The 26749-nt window shown below is 36.9% G+C and overlaps 1 protein-coding gene across 9 annotated transcripts in view; it reads right to left on the reverse strand.

Annotated features, from left to right (window-relative positions):
- Positions 1 to 26749, reverse strand: part of KCNT2 (potassium sodium-activated channel subfamily T member 2) — a 363831-nt gene that overhangs the window by 95918 nt on the left and 241164 nt on the right. For all 9 annotated transcript variants that reach the window (XM_044266873.1, XM_044266869.1, XM_044266868.1 and 6 more), the window contains exons 15-17: positions 10095 to 10244; positions 8458 to 8687; positions 376 to 589 (exon numbers count right to left, since the gene is read on the reverse strand). In XM_044266873.1, coding sequence (XP_044122808.1) covers positions 376 to 589; positions 8458 to 8687; positions 10095 to 10244 — 594 coding nt within the window. The remainder of the gene's footprint in view (positions 1 to 375; positions 590 to 8457; positions 8688 to 10094; positions 10245 to 26749) is intronic.

A 26749-nucleotide genomic window follows, 5' to 3' on the forward strand; every position in this document is an offset into this window, starting at 1 on the left:
CATGTCACTGAATAATTGACTGATCTTCAATATGGACATGAAAGGAAATAAATTAAAAGTAGGAAATACAATATAATTAACAAAAACATGCAATCATGAAAATGCATCTTATATCATGAAAATACTGATTGATGTGTTTTCTTTAAGGATAAAAGATAATTTAGAGAACACTGATCCTGGAAATACATGTTGAAGCCAGAAATTTGAGGTCTTAAAATACTTTATAGGTAATGGAGATATTGGCTAATAGGAAGGGTGTTTTGTTAGAAGCATGTGGAATTGATTCTCGGATATATAAAAGGTAAGGACATTAGTGCCCCAGAGTAGCATAAATCCCAGTAAATCTTACAACTCTTCTAGAATATCTAAACATACTCTAAGTTTGAGGAAGTTTCTTCATCTGCTGTAGTTTCATCTTCTGATTGATCACTTAGAAGATCACATGTTTGAATTGATGATGTATCTGCAACCTCTAAAACGGGAGCAATGCTAGGTCTTCTGATTTCTTTGCTTCCCTCTGTAGGAAGAGACAGTGTGGGGCCGCTTGTTGATCTACAGCTTGTGTCTTGCAAGTCTATAGCCACAGTACCTGCAACAAAGAAACATAAAAATCCATCAAAGTATTTGCCACCCAGATGATAATCAACCATTAAATGAACAAAATGAAATACAACCAGTGTAACCGGGAAATCTGTTATTGTTTACCCTTTAATCTACAAGATTATTTCTTCTCCGTGTGGACATTTTTACCTACATGGATTAAAAAAATTCTGCATTTGTGCAAAATGTGTTTGCTGAGTCTAGCTTATTGCACAAAACACAAGACTTATGAAACCCTAAAATACTTAGATTTTTTTTTTTTTTAAAGATTTATTTATTTGACAAAGAGAGACACAGTGAGAGAGGGAGCACAAGCAGGGGGAGTGGAAGAGGAAGAAGCAGGCATTCCACCGAGCAGGGAGCCCGATGCAGGGCTCGATCCCAGAGACCTTGGGATCATGACCTGAGCCAAAGGCAGATGTTTAATAGCTGAGCCACCCGGGCGCCCCAATACTTAGATTTTTAAAGTGAAAAAAATACTTTGTTTCAATTTACATTTACATAAAATTAACAAATAAAATTTTGGCCTTTTCAATATAGTGGATTTCTCATTACATTCTTTCCCCCCATTTTGTTATTATTCTCTTGCTGATTTGTAATTGCTTTTTAAAATATTAGAACCATTAATATTTTATATTTATTTCACAAATATTTATTATGTACTGCATGGAAAACACTATCCTAGGCACTTGGGATATATAGGGAATAAGGGAACAAAATAATGCTTCTACACATAAGCACTTATCTTTAAAATAACCAAGTAGACAAATAAATGAAAACAGTCATTTTAGATAGTAATAAATACATGCAGAAAATAAAACAAAATAATGTGATGAACAGGAGGAGGAATGAATTTTCACCAGGTGGTCTGGAAGGCAACTTTGAAGTCATGACCTTTGATTTTTTTACTCAAAAGACAATAGTGAGTACTCAAGCTGTGGAAGTACCTTGAGGCTGTAGCAACAGCAAATTTAAATAGCTTAAGGCTTTTGCATACTGGGGGGTAGTCCCCAGTAAATAGAAGAAACAAATTCCTTTGGAATTATTTAATTGGAATTTCAAGATTAATTTAAACATCAATTTATGGAAAGCTGATGTCTCCCCTTCTGAAGAAAATAATACAGTCTAACCGATGAGTGCCATCATGAGGAGTGCCACTCCTCACTTCATTTACGCACTAATACCTGGTCATCCTTCTAAAACCCCTTAGACCTCACTTTGTCCCTTTTGAAGCAACTATTAAAACACCTGCCACTTCTCTCAAACCTCTGACCTTGCCACCTCCTTTACTATTATAGCAGAAGTTTTTAAAGTGGGAATAAAACTAATGGATTTTGGCCTCTCTTTTCTTGCATCATGGAAAGAGAGGTCAGCAATTGATTTCTAAAACCTCTGAGGCAATCAGAAGTCTCCACAGAAGGAGGGATAAACAGGAAATGTTTTGAGGGTGAGAGTTGGTAGCACAAGTCTGATGAGAATATCCGAGAATTCCTCAAAACTGAATAAATTTGGGGGGTTAAGTTTCAGAGACTTGTACCTCTCTATATACACAAAACTCAGATTAATAGGTGAGGGGCCCTAGTGTGTCTGTAGTTCGTGTGAAAGCCTTCATGTGACAGGCATATATGAACATTCCCAGAACAGCTGTTTCTGAGAAAAGGATGTAGGGACCAGCACTTAGCAATTTCAGTATCAGAGCAAAGGTAAAGATTGTTGTCATCAGAAACTCTATGGTCAACCAATTTTTGAACACCATAAATAAGGATTAATCTATAATTCAATCTTTGGGCAAGAGCTGAATGAGGCTCCTAGAGAAAATAAGATGATATTTTCTATTTAGTAGGTATATGGAATTGATTAAAAATTAAATTTTACAAATTTGATTTACAAAAATAAGCCATTATTTACATCCTAAGGCTTTAAGTTAAAATTCACATGTATATTTATCCTCTGCACATGACTACACTGTTGAGTTCAGAAAGAAAACAGAACTTATCATAGAAGAAATCTTCAATTCCCTGACTTCAAACAAACATGAGAGTTTCACCAAACTTTTGTTCCTTTATTTCTGCTTAGAAGGAAACAGAAATACTTCCATTTATGTGAAGTTAATTCCTACTCATGTTTTGGGCATTAAATCCCTTCTGGCTTCCTAAGAAATTGTGATCTTTTAACCCCACTCCCCAAATACATGTGACTTCACATCACCCCCCAACTACCTCTTTATCATTTTTTCTGCCCAACACAGGGAAATGTGGTCACTTCCCGATTATTTTGCCAAAGCAGATACCTGGTCCCAAGCTGTGCATGGGGATATGATCATGAGGAAGAATCTAGCAGGGAAGACACAATTCAAAAAGTAGTCACAATTACAGAAACAAGCCCTTTGAACATTTCCTTTCCTTAACAAACCTGACTCTTATAAAGGTGATGGGTAAATACCCTCAGTGTGGTCATCGTCTCTTTTAGACTCTTCTCCTTTTATCCTTTCTAAAATCCCAGCTTTTTCCCATATCTTCAGATTCTATCACCACTATCTTTCACTGTTTTGTTTGGTGACTAAACCTATGTCATTCTACTTATTTCCTAATGTTTCTAGTCAGTTTCTCCAATACTATTTGCATTAGTCTGTCAGGACTGTCATAACAAAGTACCACAGACTGGGTGGCTTAAACAACAGAAATTTATTGCCTCATAGTTTTAGAGTCTGGAAGTCTAAAATCCATGTGTTGGCAGGATTGGTTTCTTGAGGGCTGTGAGGGAACGGTCTGTTCTAGGCCTCACTCCTTGGCTGGTTGATGGTCATCTTCTGCCTATGCCTCCTCTCGTTGTCTTCCTTGGATGTGTCTCTGTGTCCTAATTTCCTCTTCTTATAAGGACACCAGTCATAGTGGATTAGAGCCCATTCTAATGACCTCATTTTAATTTGATCACTTCTTTAAAGACCTTAGCTTCTAACACACTCAATTATTTCCCTATTTTTTCTGTGTTGTTTATTGGCAGTCTCCCCTGTGATAGAACGTAAGATCTGTGAGCTAGGGATCTTTATCTATTTGTTCATTAATTTATCATAGAAACTTATAAGAGTTTCTGGCACATATTAGGTACTTTGAGTAAAGGTTAATAATGGGAAAAAATCAGTAGGACTACTATAAAAAATAATACGCTAGGTCAATAACAAACAGGGAGACCTAACACAGTCCATTAGGTGACCCTGTTTGTTATTGACCTAGCATATTATTTTTTCAATTCAACATTAATATCAACATTAACTAAACATCTATTATATGAAAGATATTGAGAGTTTTTAAATGATGTTACCACTGCCACTACTACTACTACTAGTAGTACTACAACTCCTAGTAATTATTACTCATTGAATGCTTACTCAACACAAAGCAGTGTCCTAAGCACTTCGCCATTATCTCAATTAATCTATATCTGAATATTATGAGGCAATTATTTATACACCCATTCTACATCTGAACATTATGAGGCAATTAATTGTACCCCCATTACAGATACAGACACTGTGGTTCTATCTACAGTCCAAGCAGGGCCATGGAATATGTCTCAGAAAGAATGATACTGAGACTGAGACAAAGGATTAGAAGAAGTTACCTAGGCAAAGTTGGGGGCTAGGGAGTAGATTCTGTCAGAAGAAACTTCTTGTGTTGAGGTCCACTGGTGAAAAACAATTAGTGAAGACTGAAAGGAATTTAGTATGAATGGGACTTAGTAATGTGATTGAAGGGACAGTAAAATACAAGACTAGAAAATTGAAGTGGAATTATTTAAAAAAAAAAAGAACTTTAAGTAAAGTGACTGCGATTTATCTTCTAAACTAGGATACCCTTTTTTTTTTTTTTTTTTTAATTTTATTTATTTGACAGAGAGAGACACAGCAAGGGAGGGAACCCAAGCATGAGGAGTGGGAGAAGGGAAAGCAGGCTTCCGCCAAGCAGAGAGCCTGATGCAGGACTCAATCCCAGGACACTGGGAGCATGACCTGAGCCTAAAGCAGATGCTTACCAACTGAGCCGCCCAGGTAGCCCTGAACTAGGACACTCTTAAGAGTCATAGGGTGTGATCTTCAGTAATGACACCAGGACAACATATATAAACTGGGACTGTGCTGGAATAACTGGGAGTGCCCCATGCAAACAAGAAGTTTTGGTTATCCAAATTATAAGCCATGTAATATAAAATTTAGATTTTTTTCCCTTGGATAATAAGCAATTCATGTAATTGACTGATTGATTGATTGATTTTAGAGACAGATAAAGAGAATACACACATGTAGGGTAAGAGTACAGAGAGAGAGAGAGAGAAGAAGAGAATCTCAAACAGATTCCTCACTAACCCAATGTGGGGCTTGATCTCACAACCTTGAGATCATGACCTGAGCTGAAATCAAGAGCCTAATACTTAACCAACTGAGCCATCCAGGCACCCCAGTAATTCAAATTATTTATGTAGGAGAATGACACTATCAATATTATGTAAAAATTATAACTCTGGTTGCAAGGTGGAGAAGAGTGCAGGACAGCATGGAGGCATGGAGAGAAGCTTGGGGGGCAGGGGGTGATTCTACAGTTGAGGGGAAGAATGATGGAGATTCAGACCATGATCACACAGACAGTGGGGAGAAAGAAGGGAATGACTTTCAGGGATACTTGATTATCTGAATTAATAGAATTGATGGATTCTGAGATATGAGAGGAGAGGAAGAGAATCGTCAGGATTGTGACTTTACAAACTATGTTGTGTCATCTATTTTTTTAGCCAGAAAATGGAGGAGGAAGTAATTTTGAATGAGGGCATACAGATAACTTGAATTTGAATATGCTGTGTTGCTTTTTCCTGTGAGACATCCAGGCAGAAATAAATAACCAGTATACTGCTGTGAAGAGAAATATAAGTTAATGATTAATATAAAAGAATCATCAATTTTTGGAGGGCAAGTCAATCTGTGGGAGCAGAAGAACATGGTCAATACCATCCCATGTTGTGAAGATGAAAACTGGATTTCGTGACAGAGTGGTGATTTTGCCAGAGTAGTGATACAAGGACTACAGATTTCAGACTAAACTGGGCAAAGGCATGAGGGGACAATAAGATTTCAAAACAGCAACTGAAGACAACCCTTTCAAGGAATTTACCTGTGAAGATGTCAATCCAAGAGGTCCAGGTGTATGTGTGTGTGTGTGTGTGTGTGTGTGTAGAAATAAAAAAAGAGACACACAGAGACAGACAGAGAGACAAAGGGAGGAGAAACGAACCAATGATTTTGAGAAAAAATAAAGTTAGGTAATAAGGATGAATTAAAATAAAAAGTGAGGTCCCAGAGGAGGTAGTAAGTGAAGTCATTACTATTAAAATATTAAAAGTTGGAGCACCTAGGTGGGTCAGCCAATTAAGTGTCCAACTCTTGGTTTCGGCTCAGGTCATGATCTCAGGGTTGTGAGATGGAGCCCTGTGAGGGGCTCTGCACTCAGCATAGAGTCTGCTTGAGATTCTGTCCTCCCTCTTCCTCCTGCTTTACTCCTTCCCCCACTTGCTTGCTCTCTTTCTAAAATAAATAAATAAATAAATAAATAAAATCTTTAAAAATATTAAAAGTTAAAAGACACATTATCTTTGTGACAAAAATGAATGTTTGTAGATTTGTAGGTGGTTTGGTGGCAAAATTTAAAGAAAATTCTTATTTGTCTGGATCTATTCCTCCCTCCACTTTTTTTTTTTTTTTTAACTTCTGTATCATAAAAGCCAAGTTCAATGGTGAGAATGAGATGGAAAATAGAAGAAGAGTTTTGAGAAAAAGAATATTTGAAATAGCAAAGGAAACAGTCAAAAAAACTAAGAGGCAACCCACGGAATGGGAGAAGATATTTGTAAATGACAGTACAGACAAAAGGTTGATATCCAGGATCTATAATGAACTCCTCAAACTCAACACACACGAAATAGGCAAACATATCAAAAAATGGGAAGAAGATATGAACAGACACTTCTCCAATCAAGACATACAAATGGCTATCAGACACATGAAAAAATGTTCTGCATCACTAGCCTTCAGGGAGATTCAAATTAAAACCACATTGAGCTTTTGGGTAAATTGGAAGGGGAGGTGAACCATGAGAGACTATGGACTCTGAAAACCATCTGAGGGGTTTGAAGTGGTGGGGGGGCGGTGGGAGGTTGGGGTACCAGGTGGTGGGTATTATAGAGGGCACGGCTTGCATGGAGCACTGGGTGTGGTGAAAAAATAATGAATACTGTTTTTCTGAAAATAAATAAATTGGAAAAAAAAAACCACATTGAGATATCACCTTATACCAGTTAGAATGGCCAAAATTAACAAAACAGGAAACAACATGTGTTGGAAAGGATGTGGAGAAAGGGGAACCCTCTTCCACTGTTGGTGGGAATGCACGTTGGTGCAGTCTCTTTGGAGAACAGTGTGGAGATTCCTCAAGAAATTAAAAATAGAGCTTCCCTATGACCCTGCAATTGCTCTCCTGGGTATTTACCCCAAAGATACAGATGTAGTGAAAAGAAGGGCCATCTGTACCCCAATGTTTATAGCAGCAATGGCCACGGTCACCAAACTAGGAAAGAACCAAGATGCCCTTCAACAGACGAATGGATAAGGAAGATGTGGTCCATATACCCTATGGAGTATTATGCCTCCATCAGAAAGGACGAATACCCAACTTTTGTAGCAACATGGACGGGACTTGAAGAGATTATGCTGAGTGAAATAAGTCAAGCAGAGAGAGTCAATTATCATATGGTTTCACTTATTTGTGGAGCATAACAAATAGCAGGGAGGACAAGGGGTCTTAGAGAGGAGAAGGGAGTTGGGGTAAATTGGAAGGGGAGGTGAATCATGAGAGACTATGGACTCTGAAAAACAATCTGAGGGGTTTAAAGTGGCGGGGGGGGAGGTTGGGGTACCAGGTGGTGGGTATTATAGAGGGCACGGATTGCATGGAGCACTGGGTGTGGTGAGAAAATAATGAATACTATTTTTCTGAAAATAAATTAATTTAAAAAAAAAGAATATTTGAAATAGCCTCTGTTGATAACTGGATAGAGAACTTACAAAAGAACTAAAAAAGTGTCAGGTGCTTATATTCTAATCAGAAATATGAAATAATTATTGACAATTTTGAATTAGCTTAATTTTTTTTTAAATTTTATTTATTTGTCACGGAGACAGGGAGAGTAAGAAAGAAAGAGAGCACAAGCAGGGGGAGTGGCAAGCAGAGGGAAAAGATTCTCTGCTTAGCAAGAAGCGTGATCTGGGGCTTGATCCCAGGATCATGACCCAAGCCAAAAGCAGATGCTTAACATACTGAGCCACTCAGGCATCCTAAATTAGTTTAAATTCTTACCAGTTTAACAGCTTGTAAACTTCGTTCTAGATACTTAGTTATACCAAGTTTATAATATATACAATTAGTGTCTAGTTTGACTTTGAAATTTTAACAAACATTGAAGGATATTTATTATGTCTTTTAAAGAAAAAAACTAAGGGGACTGCGTGACTCAGTAGTTTAAGCATCTACCTTCGTCTCAGGTCATGACCTTAGGGTCCTAGGACTGAGCTCTGTATAAGGTTCTCCACTCAGCAGGGTGTTTGCTTCTCTCTCTCCCTCTGTGGACTCTCTTGCTTTTGCTGTCTCTCAAATAAATAAATAAAATCAAAAGAAAGAAGAAGAGAGAGGAAGGGAGGGAAGGAAGGAAGAAAGGAGAGAGAGAGAGAAAGAAAGAAAGGGAGGGAGGGAGGGAGGAAGAAAGAAAGAAAGAGAGGAAGAAACTAGTGATATATTCAAATTTATTTATACTTACCCATGCTGGCAATTATGCTATGTACAGGTAATCGAGAAGGTCCATGATAAAATGACCTTGGCACATTGCTTTTTTTCTGCTGGTCTTGGTTTTTAAATGCTGAATTCTCTTCTTTGGTAATATTAATATAAAAACATATATCTGTAGCATTCATAATATATCGAGGACCTGGATTCAGCAAAATGTTTTTATTATCCTCCCTCCGAACACCAATCAAGCAGACGCCAAACCTTAATTTAAAAATAAATAAATAAAATCTTAAGAACTGTGATTCAGCAAAGGTCTTATGTTTTTTAAGTTTGCATGTGTAAGAAAATTGGTAAACTATTATAAGGCAGAGGAAAATTAACACCCCAAATCAAAGTATTTTAAAGCTTGCAAAGATCATGAAAGTTTAAGACTCCAGGCTCTGAAGACAAAGAAAAAAAAAGGACTCTCAACACTCAAAACTTTCCTGTTTTTCCAGGAAAAGAAACTATGTCCTTAGTGTGTGGTAAAATCAATTTAAATGATTATGATCTATATAGTTATTTTTAAATAAAGAAGAATAGAAAAAAGATAATGAAAAATATCAGAGTGTTTATCATTAGTAAGTAAGGGTAAGAATTTTTAATAAATTGTGTGTGTATAGAGTCGTACCATAAATGTATATTTTCACTTGTCAAAAAATATAAACCTGTATTACTTTAGTCAAAAATGCTAAATTGGCCTAAAAGAAGAAATTTACCCAAGGTCATATGAGAAAAAAATCAGGGTACCTAAATTTTTTTTAGTTCTGTTTCTACCATATTTGGTTTACTCTGAATTTTAGGAAAAAAATTAATAGTCTGAATGGGTGCACAGCTTAATTGGGAGAAATATCGACCACTAAATATAATAGATAATAAAATTTTATTTTATAATTTTTCAGGTTATTCTGCAAACACGAAATGTTGTGAATGTTTTTATTTCAATATGTCTTATAGCATTAGAAATAAATCTAGTTTAAAAATATTTTTAAACATCAAAATATATGTACAGAAAGAATCATGCTGAGAATTAAAGTGGAATATATTAAATATTAGATTAGTGGAAAATACTAGACATATACAAACCTTAAAATATTATATCAATATATTTACAATACTGATAATATATTACTTTCATTTTAAACATATATTTTTGTTTCTTTAGTAAATAATTTTTCTCAAAAAGAAAAAAATATTTTGTTCCATGTTTGAATTAGAAGGTACCATTGTTTACTTTTTAACTTATTTCTCTGATCAAAGCAAATTTTTTTAAATATCTAGGTTTTATAAATGTTATTATGACTGTTTACATTTTTAATCAACACTTTAAAATCAGATCTCTAAAGAAGATTCATTTTCATGTATTTGTGAATTCTTCATGGATTAAAATATTTCAAAGATGGCTTAAAAGTTACTAAAGCCAGTATTTCTATTAAATTATACTTTATACCTAACACTCTTAACTTGTAGAGACCATACAGAACCAGAGTTCAAATGTCTCAATAATTTCGTTAAAATTCCAGAATCCTTGCAACTTATGAGCACCAATATGGGCTGTATTTTAGAAAACTGTATTTAAAGGGTACGGTTGATTTATATTTTAAATCCACTTTGGAAGCAGAGACGTACTTTTTGTGTGCATGAAAAGATGCATATGTAAAACTCTTTCCTTCGTATTCAGCAAAAAATGTACTTTCTTCCAAAACAATGTGGTATACTTCATTGCCAGAGCATCTACCATATATCTTCTGCCACTGCTCTGGGGATTGCTGGCCTTCTCTGCAACAAAAGCACACACACATACACATACACAAAGAGCAAGACACAGTGAATGTGGTTAAAAAGACAGTTTTCACACCTAATCTGGTTTCCCTACAGGAGGAACTGGTAAGCACGGTTCAAAGAAGTCTATGTGTGATGCTCTAAATGATGATATTATTTACAAATACTCACAAAGAGTTACCACAGAAATTTTGAAACTAACACAACATGTAAGTTTGAAATACAGCAGATTCCTAGAAAGTAGTTCTTCACAATCCAGTTAATGGAAGCATTTATCCTGACTATGCGGCAATAAGATATGGCATTTCATTTTAATTTCTCTTTACGTATATCCTGTCATGCACATCCTGTTTTTACACTTGTTTTATAGTCTAATTAATATGGCCCACTTCATCTCATTTATAATACTTGCTTGGCCCTGGTAGGTAACCAGGTAACCGGATTTTGCTTTGTATTTGTAAGTATACAATGTCACCTTATCAATTGGATTCCACAGAAAATATACTCTTAATTTCCATCCATATCATAGCAATGGCTTTCTTCCAATTGTGTAGCAGTTAAGAAAAAATATTTCTGTATGATAAAAGGGTCTTCAAAGAGATCCCCCAAAGTATTTTTTCATACAACCTAAGTAATCACAGAAAGTACAGTTTCTATTTTCTAGAATGTTCTGCTCAGTGGCCTTGGATATAAATAAAAAAGTCAACCTATGACAAACATATTGTGAATATACAAGAGCAATTCTTTCCCATCTTTTATAGTAAATTTCACTTTTTCTGAATAAATTTATGGAGTCTATATATACAAGAAATGCACTTTAAGAAGGCAAGTGATAGATGGAGTCAAGATGGCGGAGAAGTAGCAGGCTGAGACTACTTCAGCTAGCAGGAGATCAGCTAGAGAGCTTATCTAAAGAGTGCAAACACCTGCAAATCCATCGGCAGATCGAAGAGAAGAAGAACAGCAATTCTAGAAACAGAAAAACAACCACTTTCTGAAAGGTAGGACTGGCGGAGAAGTGAATCCAAAGCGACGGGAAGATAGACCCCGGGGGGAGGGGCCGGCTCCCGGCAAGCGGCGGAGCAACGGAGCACAAAATCGGGACTTTTAAAAGTCTGTGCCACTGAGGGACATCGCTCCAGAGGCTAAACCGGGGCGAAGCCCACACGGGGTCGGCATGGCCTTGGGTCTCGCAGGGTCACAGAAGGATCGGGGGTGTCTGAGTGTTGCAGAGCTTGCGGATATTGGAACGGGAAAGCCGGCTACAGAGACAGAGCCGACAGTAAGCTCGCAGCTCGGTGTTGCCTTGAGCCAGTCGCGGGCTCGGTGAGCTCAGAGCGCGGCCGGAGGTCGGGCAGACAGGAGTTACTAGGAGCTGTTCGATGAGGGCACACTGGGGAGCGGGGCCGGGGCTTTCGGCTCCTCCGGGCCAGAGACCAGGAGGCCGCCATTTGTGTTCCCGTCCTCCGGAACTCTACGGAAAGCGCTCAGGGAACAAAAGCTCCTGAAAGCAAAGCCGAGCGGATCACTCAGCCCGGCCCTTGCTAAGTGCGGTGCAATTCCGCCTGGGGCAAAGACACTTGAGAATCACTACAACAGGCCCCTCCCCCAGAAGATCAACAAGAAATCCAGGCAAGACCAAGTTCACCTACCAAGGAGTGCAGTTTCAATACCAAGGAGAGCAGCAGGATTCCAGAGGAGGAGAAAACAAACCACGGACTCATGGCTTTCTCTCTGTGATTTTTTAGTCTTGCAGTTAATTATTTTTTTCTTTTTCATTTTTTTTCTCTTCTTCTGCTAAAATTTTTTTAAACTTTTACCCTTTTCTTTTTTAACGTTTTTTAACTAGTTTATATAATATATATACAAATATTTTTTCTTTTTTATACTTTTTTATTCGTTTTTTTTAATTCCTTTTTTCTTTTTTTTCTTTCTTTATTTTAGAACCTCTTTATCCCCAAATCAGAAGAGATCCCAATCTCTTCAATCTCTTTTTTTAATTCTTGATTGAATTTTTAATTCAATCTCTTTTTTTAATTCTTTTTTTTTCTTTCTTTCTTTTTGAACCTCTTTTTATCCCCAAATCAGAAGAAACCCCAATCAGAAGAGATTGGGAGATCCCAATCAGAAGAGATCCCAATCAGAGGAGATCCCTCACCCAATCGTAAGGGGGGAGTAATCCCCCCTCACGGATTTCTCCCCCCTCACGGTTTGGGATCTCTTCTGATTGGGTTAAAGCATATTTTCCTGGGATTGTTGCCACCCTTTTAGTATTTTACTTGCTCCTTCATATACTCTTAGCTGGACAAAATGACAAGGCGGAAAATTTCACAAAAAAAAAAAAGAACAAGAGGCAGTACCGAAGGCTAGGGACCTAATCAATGCAGACATTGGTAATATGTCAGATCTAGAGTTCAAAATGACAATTCTCAAGGTTCTAGCCGGGCTTGAAAAAAGCATGGAAGATATTAGAGAAACCCTCTCCAGAGATATAAAAGCCCTTTCTGGAGAAATAAAAGAACTAAAATCTAACCAAGTTGAAATCAAAAAAGCTATTAATGAGGTTCAATCAAAAATGGAGGCTCTCACTGCTAGGATAAATGAGGCAGAAGAAAGAATTAGCGATATAGAAGACCAAATGACAGAGAATAAAGAAGCCGAGCAAAAGAGGGACAAACAGCTACTGGACCATGAGGGGAGAATTCGAGAGATAAGTGACGCCATAAGATGAAACAACATTAGAATAATTGGGATTCCAGAAGAAGAAGAAAGAGAGAGGGAAGCAGAAGGTATACTGGAGAGAATTATTGGGGAGAATTTCCCCAATATGGCAAAGGGAACGAGCATCAAAATTCAGGAGGTTCAGAGAACGCCCCTCAAAATCAATAAGAATAGGCCCACACCCCGTCACTTAATAGTAAAATTTACAAGCCTTAGTGACAAAGAGCAAATCCTGAAAGCAGCCCGGGAAAAGAAGTCTGTAACATACAATGGTAAAAGTATTAGATTGGCAGCTGACTTATCCACAGAGACCTGGCAGGCCAGAAAGAGCTGGCATGACATTTTCAGAGCACTAAACGAGAAAAACATGCAGCCAAGAATACTATATCCAGCTAGGCTATCATTGAAAATAGAAGGAGAGATTAAAAGCTTCCAGGACAAACAAAAACTGAAAGAATTTGCAAACACCAAACCAGCTCTACAGGAAATACTGAAAGGGGTCCTCTAAGCAAAGAGAGAGCCTACAAGTGGTAGATCAGAAAGGAACAGAGACAATATACAGTAACAGTCACCTTACAGGCAATACAATGGCACTAACATCATATCTCTCAATAGTTACCCTGAATGTTAATGGGCTAAATGCCCCAATCAAAAGACACAGGGTATCAGAATGGATAAAAAAACAAAACCCATCTATATGTTGCCTCCAAGAAACTCGTCTTAAACCCGAAGACACCTCCAGACTTAAAGTGAGGGGGTGGAAAAGAATTTACCATGCTAATGGACATCAGAAAAAAGCAGGAGTGGCAATCCTTACATCAGATCAATTAGATTTTAAGCCAAAGACTATAATAAGAGATGAGGAAGGACACTATATCATACTCAAAGGGTCTGTCCAACAAGAAGATCTAACAATTTTAAATATCTATGCCCCCAACGTGGGAGCAGCCAACTATATAAACCAATTAATAACAAAATCAAAGAAACACATCAACAATAATACAATAATAGTAGGGGACTTTAACACTCCCCTCACTGAAATGGACAGATCATCCAAGCAAAAGATCAACAGGGAAATAAAGGCCTTAAATGATACACTGGATGAGATGGACATCACAGATATATTCAGAACATTTCATCCCAAAGCAACAGAATACACATTCTTCTCTAGTGCACATGGAACATTCTCCAGAATAGATCACATCCTCGGTCCTAAATCAGGACTCAACCGATATCAAAAGATTGGGATCATTCCCTGCATATTTTCAGACCACAATGCTCTGAAGCTAGAACTCAACCACCAGAGGAAGTTTGGAAAGAACTCAAATACATGGAGACTAAACAGCATGCTTCTAAAGAATGAATGGGTCAACCAGGAAATTAAAGAAGAATTGAAAAAAATCATGGAAACAAATGATAATGAAAATACAACCATTCAAAATCTGTGGGACACAACAAAGGCAGTCCTGAGAGGAAAATATATAGCGGTACAAGCTTTTCTCAAGAAACAAGAAAGGTCTCAGGTACACAACCTAACCCTACACCTAAAGGAGCTGGAGAAAGAACAAGAAAGGAACCCTAAGCCCAGCAGGAGAAGAGAAATCATAAAGATCAGAGCAGAAATCAATGAAATAGAAACCAAAAAAACAATAGAACAAATCAACGAAACTAGGAGCTGGTTCTTTGAAAGAATTAATAAAATTGATAAACCCCTGGCCAGACTTATCAAAAAGAAAAGAGAAAGGACCCAAATAAATAAAATCATGAATGAAGGAGGAGAGATCACAACCAACACCAAAGAAATACAAACTATTATAAGAACATACTATGAGCAACTCTACGCCAACAAATTTGACAATCTGGAAGAAATGGATGCATTCCTAGAAACATATAAACTACCAAAATTGAACCAGGAAGAAATAGAAAGCCTGATCAGACCCATAACCAGTAAGGAGATTGAAACAGTCATTAAAAATCTCCAAACAAACAAAAGCCCAGGGCCAGACGGCTTCCCGGGGGAATTCTACCAAACATTTAAAGAAGAACTAATTCCTATTCTCCTGAAACTGTTCCAAAAAATAGAAATGGAAGGAAAACTTCCAAACTCATTTTATGAGGCCAACATCACCTTCATCCCAAAACCAGACAAGGATCCCATCAAAAAAGAGAGCTATAGACCAATATCCTTGATGAACACAGATGCGAAAATTCTCACCAAAATACTAGCCAATAGGATTCAACAGTACATTAAAAGGATTATTCACCACGACCAAGTGGGATTTATCCCAGGGCTGCAAGGTTGGATCAACATCCGCAAATCAATCAATGTGATACAACACATCAATAAAAGAAAGAACAAGAACCATATGATACTCTCAATAGATGCTGAAAAAGCATTTGACAAAGTACAGCATCCCTTCCTGATCAAAACTCTTCAAAGTGTAGGGATAGAGGGCACATACCTCAATATCATCAAAGCCATCTATGAAAAACCCACCGCAAATATCATTCTCAATGGAGAAAAACTGAAATCTTTTCCACTAAGGTCAGGAACACGGCAGGGATGTCCATTATCACCACTGCTATTCAACATAGTACTAGAAGTCCTAGCCTCAGCAATCAGAGAACAAAAGGAAATTAAAGGCATCCAAATCGGCAAAGAAGAAGTCAAATTAACACTCTTCAAAGATGATATGATACTCTATGTGGAAAACCCAAAAGACTCCACTCCAAAACTGCTAGAACTTGTACAGGATTTCAGTAAAGGGTCAGGATATAAGATCAATGCACAGAAATCAGTTGCATTTCTCCACACCAACAACAAGACAGAAGAAAGAGAAATTAAGGAGTCAATCCCATTTACAATTGCACCTCAAACCATAAGATACCTAGGAATAAACCTAACCAAAGAGGCTAAGAATCTATACCCAGAAAACTATGAAGTACTCATGAAAGAAATTGAGGAAGACACAAAGAAATGGAAAAATGTTCCATGCTCCTGGATTGGAAAAATAAATATTGTGAAAATTTCTATGCTACCTAAAGCAATCTACACATTTAATGCAATTCCTATCAAAGTACCATCCATCTTTTTCAAAGAAATGGAACAAATAATCCTAAAATTTATATGGAACCAGAAAAGACCTCGAATAGCCAAAGGGATATTGAAAAAGAAAGCCAAAGTTGGTGGCATCACAATTCCGGACTTCAAGCTCTATTACAAAGCTGTCATCATCAAGACAGCATGGTACTGGCACAAAAACAGACACATAGATCAATGGAACAGAATAGAGAGCCCAGAAATAGACCCTCAACTCTATGGTCAACTAATCTTTGACAAAGCAGGAAAGAATGTCCAATGGAAAAAAGACAGCCTCTTCAATAAATGGTGTTGGGAAAATTGGACAGCCACATGCAGAAAAATGAAATTGGACCATTTCCTTACACCACACACAAAAATAAACTCAAAATGAATTAAGGACCTCAATGTGAGAAAGGAATCCATCAAAATCCTTGAGGAGAACACAGGCAGCAACCTCTTCGACCTCAGCCGCAGCAACATCTTCCTAGGAACATCGCCAAAGGCAAGGGAAGCAAAGGCAAAAATGAACTGTTGGGATTTCATCAAGATCAAAAGCTTTTGCACAGCAAAGGAAACAGTGAACAAAATCAAAAGACAACTGACAGAATGGGAGAAGATATTTGCAAACGACATATCAGATAAAGGACTAGTGTCCAAAATCTATAAAGAACTTAACAAACTCAATACCCAAAGAACAAATAATCCAATCAAGAAATGGGCAGAGGACATGAACAGACGTTTCTGCAAAGAAGACATCCAGATGGCCAACAGACACATGAAAAAGTGCTCCATATCACTTGGCATCAGGGAACTACAAATCAAAACCACAAGGAGATATCACCTCACACCAGTCAGAATGGCTAAAATCAACAAGTCAGGAAATGACAGATGCTGGCGAGGATGCGGAGAAAGGGGAACCCTCCTACACTGTTGGTGGGAATGCAAGCTGGTGCAACCACTCTGGAAACAGCATGGAGTTTCCTCAAAATGTTGAAAATAGAACTGCCCTATGACCCAGCAATTGCACTACTGGGTATTTACCCTAAAGATACAAATGTAGTAATCCAAAGGGGCACGTGCACCCGAATGTTTATAGCAGCAATGTCCACAATAGCCAAACTATGGAAAGAACCTAGATGTCCATCAACAGATGAATGGATCAAGAAGATGTGGTATATATACACAATGGAATATATGCAGCCATCAAAAGAAATGAATTCTTGCCATTTGCGACAACATGGATGGAACTAGAGCGTATCATGCTTAGCGAAATAAGTCAAGCGGAGAAAGACAACTATCATATGCTCTCCCTGATATGAGGAAGTGGTGATGCAACATGGGGGCTTAAGTGGGTAGGAGAAGAATCCATGAAACAAGATGGGATAGGGAGGGAGACAAACCATAAGTGACTCTTATTCTCATGAAACAAACTGTGGGTTGCTGGGGGGAGGGGGGTTGGAGAAGGGGGGTAGGGTTATGGACATTGGGGAGGGTATGTGCCTTTGGGTAAATTGGAAGGGGAGGTGAACCATGAGAGACTATGGACTCTGAAAAACAATCTGAGGGGTTTGAAGTGGCGGAGGGGTGGGAGGTTGGGGTACCAGGTGGTGGGTATTATAGAGGGCACGGCTTGAATGGAGCACTGGGTGTGGTGAAAAAATAATGAATACTGATTTTCTGAAAATAAATAAATTGGAAAAAAAAATAAAACACTTAAAAAAAAAAGAAGGCAAGTGATAAATATATAAATAACAAAATATTTCATCTAATATCTATATATTCTGAATAGATAAAAGCAGATAACAAACCATATCTAACATATTTAGGGTTGAAAAAAAACATTTTAAAATCTGAGTTTTAGGGGGACCTGGGTGGCTCAGTGGGTTAAAGCCTCTGCCTTCAGCTTAGATCATGATAGCAGGGGCCTGGGATCAAGCCCCACATCGGGCTCTCTGCTCAGCAGAGAGCCTGCTTTCCTTCCTCTCTATCTGCCTGACTCTCTGCCTACTTGTGATCTCTGTCTGTCAAATAAATAAATAAAAATCTTCTAAAAAATAAAATAAAATCTGAGTTTTATCTAAAGAATTATTAGAGATAATACATTAATATTTTCAGAGTCAGTAAGTTTTAAAAAAATCATATATTTTCGAGGTATGCTTCACTTTACTTCATTGTTTCTTTCTTGTGCTTTAGAGTCAATTAAGAGTCAAGAGCCCATGGGATGACTGGGTGGCTCAGTTGAACATCCAACTTTTGATTTCAGCTCTGGTCATGATCTTGAGCCCTGCCTTGAGCCCCGCCTCAAGTTCTGTGCTGGGGGTTGGGGGGCAGTTTGCATGAGATTCTCTCCCTCTCCCACTTTCCCTCCCCCAACTCACATGCATGTGCTCTTCCTTCTCTCTCTGAAATAAATAAATAAACTTTAAAAAAAAAAAAAAGAGTTAAGACTTCGGACCCTGAAGACTGATCACCTGCTCTGAACCCTAATTCTGTAATCCTGGGTTGTTCAGTAACCTCTGAGTGATTCTCTACCTCTTCTGTGAAAAATAGCCCCAGCATCACTGGGTTAGATAAAGTAATACAAACAAATCACTCAGCAGATATTGGGATCATAGTAATCACTCAGTAAATGTAGCTTCCACTATTTTGTTGTTACACCTTCCTCACTGCTAAATTTTGGAGCCAATTTCAACATGTCCAGTCAACCTACACTAATGCTCTTAAAACCTTTACTATTTTTTCTTTAATGTTAATATGTTTTTGGAAATAGGAAAATAAAATAAAGCAGACCACTTCTGACCATTGACTGCATCTGCCTAAACCTAACTACTGCTTCCTAAGAATAATTTTTCCTTGTGGAGAAAACATTCCCTTTGACAAACAAAAATAAAATTATCTTTGTCATGCTCCATAGTCTACTTGGCAAGATGATAGTTGGCATAGATAGAATCCTTTTAAAGTGCTGGAAATGTAAGAGAAGGTGCCAGTAATTCATCACTGTTTGTTCAAAATCCAAAAGGTAGCATGAGTCAAATCCGTGTCACACAAGGGTCTTAAAAGCTATTAAAGAAAATCATAAATCTAAGTCCAGGGGCTGAGATGGAAATACAATGTTGTAACTTGGAAGGGAACAGAAAAAGAGGGTTAGACAAAGATATTTCAGATGGATTTTCCTAAATCATTTGCTTGTTCTCATGCTATTTTATGCTGTACCCCCAGAAGACCTCTTTATGCTCTCTTCAAATATCCCAGATAGGTGAGCAAGAATCTCTAGGTTTCTGCTCATTGTAAATACCCCAAATTTTCTCCTTTTTAGCTCATGTTAATTGTTTGAGAAATGTGTGAACATAGTAATGTCATTTAATACTAATAGCTATGTCCAGTTCCCACTTACTAATCCCTACATGAAATATTCATCGAGCACTTAGGTTGTGTCAGGGACAGTTCTAAAATTAAAAGTTATGGCAGTTAACACACAAGACAAAAATGTTTTCTTGTTTGGAGCCTCTAGTGAAGGAAGACTGACAATAAACCAAAGAAGCCAACTGTGTTATGTGTTAGAAGTGATGAAAGACCGGGAGAAAAATTAGAGAGAAAAATGACTTCTAGGAGTCATTCTAGGAGAAATGGAATATAAATGGTAAGGTTGAGAAAGGCATCACTGAGAGGTCAGCATTTGAGTAAAAATCTTCAAGAGTTATGGAACGGCAACCACATGGGTACCTAGGAGAATAGTGGTCCAGGCAGAAGCAGCCACAGGCATTTTCCTGAGGCAGAGGAATGACTGATATAGCTAAGGAAAAGCAAAGAGACCAGTTTAGCTGGAGTTGAGGGAGGGGAAAAAAATGAGTCCAGAGAGATAGCAGGGCAGGGAGAGGGGTCACATAGAGATTTATAAATGTTTACAATAACTCTGACCTGTACCTGAGATGATTTGGCAGTCACTGGAGGATTTCAAAGATGGATGCAAAAGATGCTGACTTAAAGTTTACAAAAATCCCCCTGGGTCATGGTGCTGACTCAGAAACCAAAGAAAGGGTAATGACCAATAAGGAGGTCATCATGATAAAGATGATGATAGCTTGGACCAGACTAGACTTGGTCCTGAATGTAGACCAGAAAGGATTGCTAAGGGAAGAGAAAAAAGTTACAAAAATCTTGTGTATTTGAGTCTATCAGAAATATGGATGGATAAATAAAAACCACACAGATAACAGTGAAAATGCAAGGAATACTGCTTATAAAACATCATGAAGAAATCGAAAACATAAAAATGTTAAAATCAAAGAAGTGATTTTGGATTTGTCATTGTAGCCTACTAGGTCCTAGAAAGAAAAAAGTCAATCAGAGATAGTTTGTGTGGGTTTCAGAAATATTTGGAGTGTTTATTTTTTACATCTGAAATGCTAGGTACCTGTCCATGATAATATTTTTATCACATGCAAATGAATGAAATATTTCTTATTATACAGAATGTAATATGTGCTAATATACAATGGTATTAGCATATATCCAAAAGATATCTGCATCTCATGATCATTGCAGCACTGTTTACATTAGCTAAGACATCGAAACAACTGAAGTATTCATAGATGGATGAATGAATAAAGAAAATGTGGCACAGATATATATAATGAATTACTGTTCAGGTATAAAAAAGGAAGTCCTGTCATTTGTGACAACATGGATGGACCTTGAGGATATTAGTTCAGTGAAATAAGTCAGACCAAGACAAATACCATATGATCTCATTTATATGGAGAATCTATAAAAACAGAAACAAAAAAATGAACTTAGAGATTCAGAGAACAGACTAGTTGTTGCCAGAGGTGGGAGGTGGGTGAAATGGGGGAAAGTGAATAAAAAGTAAAAACTTTAAGTTGTAAAATAAGTAACTCCTGGGAATATAGCGCACAGCGTGGTGACTACAGTCAATCATACTGTGTTATATGTTTGAAAGCTACTAAGAGAGTAAATCTTAAAAGTTCTGCTTACAAGAAAAAAAATTATAAGTATGTGTGGTGAATGGATGGAGTAATTGTCACGATCATTTCTTTCTCTCTCTCTCTCTCTCTAAGTAAATATATAAAAAATCCTACAGGGCTCTTGGGTGGCTCAGCAGGTTAACTGGCTGCCTTCTGCTCAGGTTATGATCCCAGGGTCCTAGGATCAAGTTCTGCATCTGCATCTCCGTGCTCACTGGGGAGCTTGCTTCTCCCTCTGCCTGCTCTTCTCCTGCTCCCCCTGCTTGTGTGTTCTCTCTCTCTCTCTCTGACAAATAAAAAAATAAAATCTTTTTAAAAAATTGTATACACAGAACATGTAGAATTATTAAAGTATATGCCTAAAACTAATGTAATGTTACATGCCAGTTATGTCTGTTTTTTAAAAGGGCATATTATAGCCTATTGATGTGTAAAAAAAAGACTTATTTGTCTTCAACTTAAGATAAATTAATTTCTATCTAAATTTTCTCTTCATCTTATCTCACTTTATGTTTCTAGGCAGAATTAACTCGGGATTATTTTTTAAAGGAGGAAAACAACTACGTAAATAAAAAAAAATTCTAAACTTCTTATGCAAGAAAATATTTTCAATTCCACATCTAAGTGACTCTGGAACTCATTACGTGTCCCTTTCCCCATCAATTCTCACACTCTTCAAATAGTCCTGAACCATCTTTTTGCCTCCTTGCCTCCAGTATTGGCCATTACAAATCAATTTATGGTGCTGTCATAAGAGTGAATTTCAAAATCTTTAAGATCATGTCACTTTAAGTTCATGTCACTCTCCTGTTGAAAATGTTTAAAGAACTTCTTTCTTCCATTTTAAAAAGGTGAACTTTTTTATCATCATTACAAAGCCCTTCTGACCTATGCTATGCCTTTCAAATCTCTTTTGTTACATTTGCCTTCTTTCTCTTGTAAGCTCCAGCCAGGAGCACTCCTTAATGTACCCTGAACAAGAAACTCTTTCTTAGCCTTTGGCCTTTTCACAATGTTGTTCCTTCTATCGCCTACACTTGACAATTCTTTGACCTACAGCTTACTTATTACTTTTTCAGCTTTGCAAGGCTGTACTTTTTTCAGGATACTATAACACTAAATTGTATTAATTACTCCTTAATGTCTTGCTTCCCATGTGAAATCAACCACATGAGGAAAGGGATCATGTCTTGTTTACAGCTATATTTTTGAGACCCTGACATCCATTCTGGCACAGAGTAAGTGCTTAATAAATGGTTAAATAGACAAAGAATAATCTAACAATGTTCTTCACGCTTAATTACTAAATGTTCAGCTTTCCTAATTATATAATACCTGTCTCCTTCACCAGAATCATTTTTTAGGTTGAAACAATTACTTTCCCTATGATGAATTTGCCATTAGAATTCAGAAAAAAAAAAAAAATCACTGAGTTCCCCAATCACTAATGGACATGAAATAAATTTAATCTCAGCAGCAGTGAAAAAACAAAAGATATTAGGGACAAAAAAAGCACAGAATGGGAAGCTTAGTGAAAATTACAAAGAGCCATTTAATGAAGATTTAAGATGTGTTTAATCAAATGAACTTTTAGGGAAAATAATTGGCTTATGCATTTACTGTCAACCTCAAAGTATACTCCAACCTATAAAATAGTACAGTCTAGTTTATTTCATACCCTTTTAAGGCTGCTCTACCATTTTTACTGAAAACTCAATGATAATCAGTCCTTTCTAGACAGGTTTATGTCCACCTTCATTTTCAAAATAATTGATGGCTCCAGTTTTTTTATAAAGGTATTAGTAGAAAAAGAAAACAATGATAGGAATATGAAAACAAAATATTCTATCAAGATAATACATGGATTATAGAATATCAGTGTATGCTTGATACTTTAAAGAACCTCTCTGAGTTGTCTATTCCCTGAATAAAGGGACATGCTGTAGAATTCATGCACCCAAAACCATAATCATGAGAGCCTTGGAAAAACTTTGATTGGGCAACTTATAAGGAAACAAAGCTTATGTACAAATTTTAAACCCTAAAGAAATGTCTAAGTGAGAAAAAAAATGTTTTAAAAAGGGAAGTGGGAGGGAAGATGATTACTTAAGAGAAAGGGAAAAAAAAATCTAGTTAAATAAATTATAAACACCACATCAAATTCTTCAAGAGCTTATAGGCTTTAATCATGTCCTTTCAAATGCCCCATTTCTGTCCTATAATAACGTCTTGGGCAGGTCCCTTTCTTTCAAATCATGTTCCGTTATTAAAAAGCTCAGTTCTAACCCAATTTGAAACTCCAGCTTATTCTCCCTGGGATGTTGCTGATCTTCAAAGTAACACTAACTGGCCATCACTGTTCCTCTATGAAGGGATCTTGGAGGCACACGTGAATCCCCTTTATGTGGAATATGGGGTGAGCCTTGGTATATGATCACCGATAAGTAAGAAACTCTCTTCCACTTTCCTTCATCTTATTTCCTGGTGGTAGTCTAGCTTTTTGAGCTTCCTCACCTTGTGGCCAACACACTTAGATGGGGTACCAGAAATATGGCTCAAGTCTTTTTAAGCTATGAAGCCTGCTTTCTAGCTCTACCATTTTACTCTAATTCTTTTTTCCTCATGTTCAAAGAATCACAACAAACTACATAACAAATAATCACAACAAAGAATCACAACAAATTACATAAGCAAATGTCTAACTAGGGAAAAAGATGCTAGTTCCCTCTTCCTGCAGAAATTCCTATTCTCCATGAGTAATAGCTAATTCTTTTGTACTTCCTTTCACATACCTGGGAGCAGGTGCAAGAGCACTGTGTTATTCTATCCATTCCCCTCTCTGATCTTCTCTTTCTATGGTAAGTTGAAGAGAATGGACAATGGGATACTTAACTCTTCTTTGTCCTCAATTATGAGTTATAGTCACCAATTCTGGGACATGAAAAGTCCCTCTCAGTATAATAAATATTGGTTGGAAAAAAGTATGTTTGTTCTATTCTGTTTATTTTTCCCAAGTTAGAAATATCATTTGTTCCAGTTAATTTCCTGATGGTGCATAAATCAATTTTGACAACTGATTTTATTTTTCTTTTAAATGCAAATAGCACATTCCTCATTAATCTGTGATTATACCTTCAAGGAAAATGGGTTTTTATTGCCAGAAAGCAAATTAACTCACACACCCATCTCCTGTGTTTCAACACTATCAACCGAGCGGAAGGGGGACTGATAGTGAGCAAGTACTTGGGTCTGCTCTTTGCAGAAATGTATTTTAATACAGGCCTCTGAATACAGTAAAGGAATCTTACATAATTTTGGTTTTTTTTTTTAAAGTTTCCCCATATCGGATTTTCACAGAGGGAGGAATAAAAAAGGATTTAACTGGAATTTCCTGTTCCAGATAAAGTAAGTTGAAATCGTATTACAGTACAGGCTCTCTTTCTCATTCAGTAATGTGCTGAACTGTTCTGCTCGGTAATATAGCTTACGTTGAAAAAACAAAATAATGGGAGCCTGGGTGGCTCGGTTGGTTGAGCTGCTGACTTCTTTTTGGCTCAGGTCAAGGTAAGATCCTGCCCCATACTGGGCTTCATCCTCAGCAGGGAGTCTATTTGAGATTCTTTCTCTCTGCCCCTGCTCCTATTCACACTGGCAGGAGTGTGCTCTCTGTCTCCCTTAAGTAAATAAACAAATAAATCTTTTTAAATAAGTGTTCTGAAAACAAAGCAAGATACAAACAAAAACAGCGTAAAACCTTATTCTACTGACAAATTCCCATTTTTTGTAAAGATGGACAATGTTTTTATTTTTTTGAAAACTCATACTAATAACTTCTAGAAAATAAAATTTGATTTTATTTTTATATTTTCTGTATGCATACAAGGATGCCACCAAACTACAGGTAAACTCAAGAGTAAGCTTGGTATTATGAAGCACTGCCTTCAAGGTTATGAAATGTAATCATTAGTAGGAATCCACCTCTTTTACAATATTGTGTTTGTTGTCTTAAACACCTCTGCATGTTAATCACTGGATTTAGTTTTGCTGGTATATTTTGTTCTCTTCAATCCTGAATAATGTAGTTAAATATACAGTAAATGATCAGTTTCAGATTTGCCAACACTGACACAGGTTGACAAATTATTTGTTTTTATATACTTATTTTTATTATCAAACTAAATCATCTTCACATCAGTGAGAGTAAACAGCATCTTGTCACAGGGATTTTTGATATAAAATCCATTCTTTGCTGTGTAATAGAAGACTTTACATATATCTAGGTGGAAATTTTTGCCTTAGGAAAAGGATTTCATTTAGATTTATACTTGAAATGTTAAATAAAATAAAATTTCCTTATTAATGCTTCATTTTAAAGGAGATTAGATATTTACTACCTCATTATACTGATTAAAAGTAGATTTAAAACTCAAATGTTTAAATATAATTAAAGTACACTATTTAATTCTGTACACTTGTGTTTCTCCAATTTAATGTCTGCTTGATTGCACATAGTTGTTTATATTCTTTATAGCGTGTTTTTCTGCAAACACACATGAATTGCATTAATTCATAATGGTCCCAAACTGTTACATTATTTAAAAATCAAATTATTTAAATGATATTACAGTTTTGCCTTTATTATCAATGTCAGGAATCTACAGTTAACACTGAAGGCCAAAGAAACGATTCTGACAAATTGTAGGCTGTGTCCCTGGAAACATAATTTATGGGTGGAGAAGGTATAGTGGAGTATACAGAAGCTTGCAAAAAGGGAGTTTACAAAAGAAATAGCTAACACAACTCTGATGAACATTTATTCTTGCTAGTCCTCTGACATACAAGTATGGTTATCTTATCTAGGAAAAGAAGTATTCAAGATCTCTAGATAGAAGAAGTAAAAATACACAAGATTAAGATGCCTCAGTCTACTAGGAAGAGGCTTATGCATTCCTACTCTTGAATAGCATAATTCCCCAGCTTTTCATGTCATCAGACATCAAAACAAAAATCTGAGTTCTAAGATTAAATCAAGATAGTGTATGCTAATCAATTTTCTACCGCTAGATGGAACTGGAAAGCTGTTTGCCACTCTCAGGAGAAGAAAAAATTGCTGAAGTGGAAAAAAACCCAGAAAAATGCCATATAGCTTCCAAACATAATTAATAGTGAACTTAAACAAGGAACACTTTTTGAAGGGAATCTATGTCATGAAGAAATGAAATAGAGCTCAACTGTTAAATCTGAAACACGGTATGTACTTGAAGGTGGCCAAAATTCACTCTTCTTAAAACTCCAGTGTAATTTTCCAAAGTGCTCATTTAATTAAAGAACCATCTAATTATCACATACCAAAAAATTCTGTAAAGATTTATCACCTTTATCACCTACTTTAAAAAAAAAAAAGATTTATTTTACTTGAGAGAGAGTGAGGATGAGAGAGAGAGACAGGGGAGGGGCGATGACGGGGCAGCCGGAGATGGGGTCTCTCAGGTCAACTATGCACTGTGAGTGGAGCCTGACGCAGCACCTTGATCCCACAGCCCCGTGACCCTAAGATCATGACCCCACCTGAAACCAACAGTGGGACGCTTAACAACTGCACCTCCCTGGTGACCCAAGATTGTTCATCGACTTTTGAAACTGTCAGGTGAAAAAGTAAATTCGTCTGTCATAATGAACGTCATTCTCAGCTCTTTGACTCCACTGTTAGGTAA

This window comes from Neovison vison, chromosome 10, assembly GCF_020171115.1.
Source record: "Neovison vison isolate M4711 chromosome 10, ASM_NN_V1, whole genome shotgun sequence".
NCBI lineage: Eukaryota > Metazoa > Chordata > Mammalia > Carnivora > Mustelidae > Neogale > Neogale vison.